The sequence below is a fragment of the Lithobates pipiens genome, unplaced genomic scaffold (genome assembly GCF_037356315.1).
Source record: "Lithobates pipiens isolate NorthernLeopardFrog02 unplaced genomic scaffold, aLitPip1_a1.2 Scaffold_13, whole genome shotgun sequence".
Lineage (NCBI taxonomy): Eukaryota > Metazoa > Chordata > Amphibia > Anura > Ranidae > Lithobates > Lithobates pipiens.
The window spans coordinates 541,598,707-541,607,604 of NW_027507718.1; the positions used below are offsets into that span (position 1 = coordinate 541,598,707).

At 42.4% G+C, this 8,898-nt stretch overlaps 1 protein-coding gene across 1 annotated transcript; it reads left to right on the forward strand.

Moving 5' to 3' along the window:
* Positions 1-222: 222 nt before the first annotated feature.
* Positions 223-7,435, forward strand: LOC143975784 (chymotrypsinogen A-like). Its single transcript, XM_077478313.1, has 7 exons — positions 223-367; positions 2,469-2,572; positions 3,993-4,072; positions 5,017-5,095; positions 5,291-5,471; positions 6,193-6,326; positions 7,227-7,435. Exons 1-7 carry the CDS (start codon positions 316-318, stop codon positions 7,386-7,388), a joined length of 792 nt encoding a protein of 263 aa, XP_077334439.1. The 5' UTR covers positions 223-315; the 3' UTR covers positions 7,389-7,435.
* The last annotated feature ends 1,463 nt before the right edge of the window (positions 7,436-8,898 follow it).

Genomic DNA, 8,898 nt, shown 5'->3' on the forward strand with positions numbered 1-8,898 from the left:
AATAGGAAATAGGAAATGTTTGTTTTTTGGTAATGTATAGGAAATGACCTACCAATATCTTGAATGGATAATTTCACATAGCATTAAGTAAATATTCCGTGGGAGCCTTGCCAAATGGTGGCTCCTCTGACACACCTTTTACTTTACATCTCAAGGCCAAAGTAAGGAAAAATAGTATATAGTTTGATCAAGGTGACCGGATGTAAGGAGCTAAAATTGTCCTTATCTCAGACAAGCTTTCACCTGATTGGTGGATTGGGTGTATATAAACCAGACAATCCTGTCCATTCTTTCCCAAACTTGATTCCTAGCAAAATGGCAATGCTGTGGTTCCTTTCCTGCCTAGCTCTCCTTAGTGGAGCTTATGGTGAGTACTGACATTCCTCCTGTATATTTGTCTTGTGTTTTAGGGTAGTGATGGCAGGAAAATACCAAGTGACATGACCAGTCCAAATAGACCAGGTCCATCAAGTCTGTCCCTTTTTATTGTTTTTATTTTTTGTACCCTTTTTGTATACATCAAATTTGTCCCAAGCACGTTTAAATTCACTTACTGTTGGCTGACTCACTAGCTCAGTCAACCATCAACTACTCTTTGGTAAAATAAGGGGTCTTCCCCAATGCATCCTTCAGCCACCTTCCCAGGCTTTCCCATCCAATGGCTTACTATTTAGATAACCAAGGTCCAGAACTTCCCTGATCATCTGTATGCTCTAAGATGGGGGTCTCCAAAGTTTCTAAACAAAGGGCCAGTTTACTGTCCTTCAGACTTTAGGGGGGCTGGACTGTGGTAAGTGGGAGTAGAAAATACCCAAACGATGGTGGGAGGAGAAATATCCCCCCACCATTGATATTAGTGGAGGAATAGTGCCCTATCATTGGTATCATGGAATTGACTCGTGCCCCATTTTTGGTATCAGTGGAAGGAAAAGTCTCCCTTCTTTGACATGAGATAGTGCCCCTTCTTTGATGTCAGTGGGCGGAATAGGGTCCCATGGGTGGCGTCAGTGGGAAGTATAGCGCCCTATGGTTGGTGTCAGTGGGAGGAATAGCGCAGTATGGTTGGCGTCAGTGGGAGGAATAGTGCCTCATAATTGATGTCTGTGGGAAGGAATACTGCCCCATTGTTAGAGTCCTTGGGAAGAATAGTGTTCCATTGGAGAAACGAAGCTCCAGTGTTGATGTCAGTGGAAGTAATAGTGCCTCATTGTTGGTGTCAGTGGGAGGAATAGCGCTGTATGGTTGGTGTCAGTGGGAGGAATAGCGCCCTATGGTTGGTGTCAGTGGGAGGAATAGTGCCCTATGGTTGGTGTCAGTGGGAGGAATAGTGCCTCATCCTTGATGTCCGTGGGAAGGAATACCGCCCCATCGTTAGAGTCCTTGGCAAGAATAGTGTTCCATTGGAGAAACGAAGCCCCAGTGTTGATGTCAGTGGAAGTAATAGTGCATCATTGTTGGTGTCAGTGGGAGGAATAGCGCTGTATGGTTGGTGTCAGTGGGAGGAATAGCGCCCTATGGTTGGTGTCAGTGGGAGGAATAGTGCCCTATGGTTGGTGTCAGTGGGAGGAATAGTGCCTCATCCTTGATGTCCGTGGGAAGGAATACCGCCCCATCTTTAGAGTCCTTGGGAAGAATAGTGTTCCATTGGAGAAACAAAGCCCCAGTGTTGATGTCAGTGGAAGTAATAGTGCATCATTATTGGTGTCAGTGGGAGGAAAAGTGCCTTGTATCAAAGGGAGGAAATGTGCCCCACGGGCCGGATAAAGGCAAGCAAAGGGCTGCATCTGGCCCCCAGGCCACAGTTTGGAGACCACTTGTCTAAGAAACCAGAAGCTTCAAGTATTTAGTCACTTCTGGCTTTGGTCCAATGTGAACAGGCCATTACTGGCTCTTGAAAACATCTGATCAAACCGATCTCCTGATCGTGATGTGAGGTATTGCCACAAACCTTATAGCCAGATCAATAACTCTAACACCAGACCACCCGTGCAACTCTAAACTGGTAATCTGTAAAAGCTTTTAAAGAGTTGCCCATGGAGATTTTTAAATAGAGATGGGAAATCCACCTGTTGTCACCAGAACAAGGGTGGAGGGTAAACCTTTCAATGGGGACCTCTTCTTCAAAGACAACTTTCTAATAGGGCAACTCCCCTCGCTTTCTAGTGATTTCCTCTTAAATCCTCTTAGTCACTTCCTGTAAAATCTCTAGAACCAAAAGCATAGAGAATGTTAACCAACAGAAAATGGGAACCAAACAATAAACTGTAAGGGGGCGTTAATTTTTGCTTTATATGAAACTAAAGAAGGTATGAAATGTCTGAGATTTTTGTAGGGTTATAGAGCTAAAAGTAATAAAAAAAGTTAAAATCCAAATTAATAACATCATCCATACATACATATAAATATATTGGAATATGACATTGTGTCATTATAAATGTACTTACAGTTAATATTTATGTTTTCCCCAGGCTGCGGTGTTCCCGCAATCAAGCCCATTATCTCCGGCTATGCTAGGGTTGTGAATGGTGAGAATGCCGTCTCTGGATCTTGGCCCTGGCAGGTGTCTCTGCAGGTACAACCAAACATTTCTTCCTTCGTATTCTGGTCCTGAACATTATATTACAATGTGATAGAGGAACTTGAGAGAGCTTTGTCCATCTTCCTTGTTACTCTTGTCCAACACCCTATATTTCAGAGAAACTAGAGATTTCAGAAAGTCACATATTGTGACGTAAATCGTTTTCACATTTTTACATGGCAGTCAGCACCCCTCTTAAGAAAGTCTGAACCTTTCCCAGGTACAACAGTCCATTTTACAGCATTTTTTTTAGTGCTCCCAGGTCTAATGGCTTTTCCCTACATATACTGAAATGGCAAATATGCGGAAGGACCACTCTGATGGGGTACATTGTGCATTGGCTACAGGGAACTTTAGACTTTCTTCAGACTTCTGCACCATAAACAAAAGGACAGGGGTTTGTAATGTGTGATTTTTAATGCAATGATATGGTGGACCTGGTGGGAGCCCATTACTGCACCCTATAAAACAGCATAGTACATGGGTGTTCAACCTGTGGCCCTCCAGCTGTTGCAAAACTACAAGTCCCATCATGCCTCTGCCTTTGGGAGTCATGTTTGTAACTGTCAGTAGCTTACAATGCCTCATGGGACTTGTAGTTCTGCAACAGCTGGAGGGCCACAGGTTGAGCACCAATGGCATAGTACATCCAAGCACTGAGCAGAGACATACATATACATATCAGGTTCCTATTTGTGTAGGCACATTAAACGAACTGCCCTACTCAGGTGTAAAACAGGCCTTACTGAAGGGTTTTAATGCAATTATCAGGTGCAGGTGGGCCAAGTAGGAGCCCATTACTGCACCCTTTAAAATATACTTAAAATGCTGCATACAGGAATCTTTGCACAGGCACAGCATGTTGTATAAAAACACAGAGTTATAATCTATGCAAGTTTCCCCCCTTCTGCCTGCTATGTGTAGGTGTGTTAAATGTACTGCAGCAATCAGGAATAAAATAAGCCTTGCTGATGGGTACTATCAAGGTTAAGAATGCCATAGCAGCTCATAATTACCCACAGACACATTTTAGCTAAAAAAAAGTCCAGCAATTTTTAAAAGGTGGTGAATCTGACTTGTGCCCTTAACTATGGTGCTCGTGCTTTACCTTCAATGTGCAGCTCTGTTACATTGTGTTGTGGTCTTCAAGTCTGAAATAAGCCATACAAACACGGAAAACTGAAGCTAAGCTTCCCAACAAGCTTAAAACCTCTCACAGATCCTATTAGTTAAGCTAGACTTTGTTGAACACCCTATAGCCAGCCCAGACCCTGACTATGTTTCTTTATTGTAAACCTAACACAATTCCAAAATAGCATTCATGTAATGTATATGGGAAAGAGGAGTTTCATAGAAAGAGTAAAATGATCTATAAATAATAGGCAATGATCTGATGATTCTTCTTACTCTACAGACCAGCTCTAGATCCCACTTCTGTGGTGGTTCTCTGATCAACAATCTCTGGGTTGTCACTGCTGCCCACTGCGGAGTCACGTGAGTCTTATATGATAATATTCCACTGCAAAGTCAGCGTTCACTGCAATGCTTCACTGGTAACCTGTCCATCCAGAGACTCTTGTTTATAGACCAGATACATCCTAAATGTAGAAAAATGTATCCAACTGTCCATCCAGAGCCTCTGGTTTATATACCAGATACAACCTAAATATAGAGCCATTTATCCAACTGTCCAACAAGCACATCTTTTTTATAGATCAGATACATCCTAAATATAGAGCCATTTATCCAAATGTCCATCAAGAGCCTCTGGTTTATAAACCAGATACATCCTAAATATAGAGCTATTTATTCAACTGTCCATCCAGAGCCTCTGGTTTATAGACCGGATACATCCTAAATATAGAAACAATTATCCAACTGCCCATCAAGAGTTTCTGGTTTATAGACTGAATACATCCAAAATATAGAGCAGTTTATCCAACTCTTCATCCAGAGCCTCTGGTTTATAGATCAGATACATCTTAAATTTAGAGCCATTTATCCAACTGTCCATCCAGAACCTTTGGTTTATAGACCAGATTCTTCCTAAATATTGAACCATTTATCCAACTGTTTATTCATGCCAGTACCATGGCTTCTATACCATGGCTTCATACCATGGCTTCTATAGAGTTGGGCTTTTTGGGTAATGGGACAGGATAACCAGACAGGTACCGGTGCTGGGACTTGAAATTAAGAAAATGATGACCCTTTTGTCCAAAAATAGGCAATGTCAACTTTTGACATGAGTGTGTACTATTTCAGTAAATGTGTCTGCAGTCTATGTCTACATCCTTGTTGACTTTCAGTTATAAATATAGAAAGTGTTGGGAAACATTCTGGTCTGTGAAAAATTCCGAGATTAAATATCAGAGGTGACACCTGAAATATCAAATCAGCCTTATGGCAACTAATGACCATTTTTCTCTTCCATCCAGAACTGCCCACACCGTGGTCCTGGGTGCATATGACCGATCCCTATCGACTGAGGCCACCCAGAGAATTGCTGTCGGCAGAGTAAGTGGTTTTTTTTCAATATAGAGAGATAATCAGCCATAGACAGTAACGGCTCTGTTTGTCTTTTTCCATAAAGTTAGACAGTCAGTCATCTACTCTATTGGATAAAATTGAAAAGCTACAGGTTCTTTGTATGAAGACTGGTTGGATTCACCTACATTTCCAGGAATTTCATTGTAACATAACTTTTCTCAGGCCTTCAGACACCCCAATTACAACTCCCAGTCCATCATCAATGACATCACCCTGATCAAGTTGGCCACTCCCGCCACCTACACCAGCCGCATTTCCCCCGTGTGTCTTGCTTCCACCGTCGATGTCTTCAATGGAGGAGAAAGATGTGTCACCACCGGATGGGGATACACCAATGCTGCCGGTAAGGGAATTATATATTTTGCCAAAAAAAAAAAAACCATAATGCATTTGAGATGAAAATATGTTGTACACTGAACCCAAAATTGCCCCAAAAACGTAAAGATGAGATATTAAAGTGTATGTAAAGCTAAATAACTACACTATTTGTTTCCTTTAGTAGACATTTTTATTTCTTTTTATACAGAAGCCATTCATGCACTGTAAATACCTGGTGATCGTGCCAATCTTCTACTGATTCAAGAGCTTCCTGTTCCACACCGACCATGTTAAACATGGCACAGTGTACCTGTAGTTCAGTAGTCAGTAGCCAATTACAGCCTATTCAAGTCAATGGGTGGATCTTTCAGCTGCAATCCCAACCCACCCAGCAGAAGGACTCTGGGAAGGAAGTTTTGTGGTCATGTGATCACTGTTTAATAACCTTCATTTCAGGCTTTTGTTTTTTCGGCCCTTTGTTAGGACATTTTACATGATGGGGAATGTCTATTATGTGATGGCTTGCTTGTTTGTTGAAGACTTCACACGTTTTGCCCTTTTTATATAGAAATAAGTCCAATAACCATCATACTGTGCTCCTCTAGCATGCAATGAAGGAATAAGGCATCATAGACGTTAGATGGGATTTTGTTGGCAAGTTGTTGGAGACTCAAAGCGCCACATAGAACCTCTGTGATGATAATGTTGTTGCACATTTTTCATATTTTTTCCATTCTCCCTTTCAGTTCAAGTCACCCCATCCAGGCTTCAGCAGGCATCTCTCCCTCTCCTGACCACCGCCAGCTGCCAGACCTACTGGGGATCCAACATCAGGGACACCATGATCTGCGCCGGTGCCTCCGGTGTCTCCTCCTGCATGGTACGATGACTTTTCCTACTAGCTACCGTTGCTCGGCTAGGGAACCAGAATTCATGGCCAAGGTAGCCCAAGCCCATGCGGTTCAGCTCCTCGAAGGATCAGACTGGCGTTTCTACAGACCAGTATACATTATTGCTAAAGGAAACCTACCAGAGATGCTAATAAGAATGTATAATAGGTTTTGTCCTTTTATGTTTTATGTTTACATCTAGAGCAGGGGTAGGGAACCTCGGCTCTCCAGCTGTTTTGAAACTACAACTCCCATGAGACATTGCAAGACCCTAAAAATCAAATGACTCCTAGAGGCAGAGGCATGATGGGATTTGTAGTTTCAAAACAGCTGGAGAGCCGAGGTTCCCTACCCCTGATCTAGAGAAATTACTTTCTTATAAGGACCTAGCACAGGACTATTGAATGATGGGGGGAGGAGCTTTGCTCTGTAGGGTGGGGCATAGATCGGTGCCATATGTATATATAGAATTCAGGATCCAGAGACTCTCCCGGCACAGAAAAGCTCAATTTAGGAACTTCTTGCTCTAGAAAAATGTAGTGTTATAACAAATTTAAAAAGTTCTAAAATGCAAAAAAATAAAAAAATAAAAATCAGGATATATTTCTGTTACTCTTCATGTAGCTAAGTACATCCTTTGAACTTTTGAGGTCTCCAGCTTGAAGCATCACCCTTTTTTTCTGCTGCCATATACGATCCCAGTCCTGGTAGTCACTGGTGGCTGGTTTAATCATTAATTCTGAGGCATAGCTGTAAGTAGATGAATATTCTTCATGGGTGGACATATACTGTAGGGGGCGCACAGCTTAGACCAACAGAACTTATTTAAAGTGAAACAATGTTCGTTGTGTGAGGAGTTCTCTGATGACGTCTCTTCTTTTCTTCTTCAGGGTGACTCTGGTGGACCCCTTGTGTGCCAGAGGAACGGAGCCTGGACCCTGGCCGGTATTGTGTCCTGGGGCAGCTCTTCCTGTGCTACATCTTCTCCCGGAGTCTACGCCCGCGTCACCGCCCTCAGATCCTGGGTGGACCAGACTCTTGCTGCTAACTAAATACCATCCACTCCTTTTATGATACTCAATAAAATAACTTTGTAATCAATATTTTGTTTTGGATTCCTTTGCCATAATGTGTTCACAAAGTAGATAAAAAAAATCTATCATTAGAACAGTCACTTGTATGGGTACCCAGTTGGAAATGTAGCACAGAGTAGGAATCAAATATAAAGTTAAAACCACATTTTATTACTTATTAAAAAAAAAAAAAAAAACGCAACATAAAAAAAGTATCAAATTGGATTCCAAAATGAGGTCACTTGATTTTAGCATTTGACATCAACGTGTTTCGACGCTGAACATCTCTTCATCAGGATCTGTTGTTTATTGCACATTGATACATTTGTTGAATTGTGACATCCAATCTGGATGTATACCGGTATCTGAAAATCACATCGTATAATATCGATGTATAAAAAATAAAGAAACATGCTGCAAATAAATATCAAAAATCCCCAGAAAACATAGAACAAATAAAGTGTCCATAAATTGAGGATGTGCAGAAGTTGAGGTTAGGGAGAAAGAAAATTAAAATGATCTCCTATTAAAAAGATGGGAAAACATGTGGCCATCTGGTCTGGGGGGGGGGGGGGGGGGTGGGTCACTGGGGAAAAAAGGACATGCAACACCAGGTGGTGGATCCAAGATTGGATCCAGAATTTGGAGGCCAAGTCTTCAGAGCAGTATTTTTAACCACCATGCACTTTATGGGCTCAGATGAATTGCAATTAATTACAAAGTCCCTCTTTTCTATGAAAATGAACTTAATCCCATTAAAAAAAATTTCCACTGCTTCAGGGCACCCAAGAAAATCCAGCAATGGCCAGGGCCGTCTCCTACAGTTGATTCAGCTGCGGGATCGGGGCACCACCAGTGCAAGGCTTGCTCAGGAATGGCAGCAGGCAGGTGGGAGTGCATGTACATGCAATGTGAGGAGAAGACTTTTGGAGGATGGCCTGGTGTCAAGAGGGGCAGAAAATAAGTCATTTATCTCCATGAAAGACATCAGGGACAGATTGATATTCTGCAAAAGGTACAGAGATTGGTCTTCTTAGTACTGAGGTAAAGTAATTGTCTCTGATGAATCCCTTTTCTGATTGTTTGGGGCATCCGGAAAAAACCTTGCCCGGAGACGAAAAGTTGAGCACTACCATCAGTCCTGTGTCATGTCAACAGTAAAGCATCCTGAGGCCATTCATGTGTGGGGTTGCTTCTCAGCCAAGGGAGTGGGCTCATCCATAATTTTGCCTAATGCCGCGCACACACAACTGGACTTTCCGGCAGACAAGGTCCAATGGTCTTCAGCAGAGTTCCGACTGACTTTCTGAACGAACTGACTTGACCACACACAATCACACCGAAGTCCAACGTATTTGACCGTGATGACGTACGACCGGACTAGAATAAGGAAGTTCATAGCCAGTAGCCAATAGCAGCCCTAGCCGTGGTTTTCGTCTGTTGGACTAGCATACAGACGAGCGGATTTTTCCACCGGACTCGAGTCCAT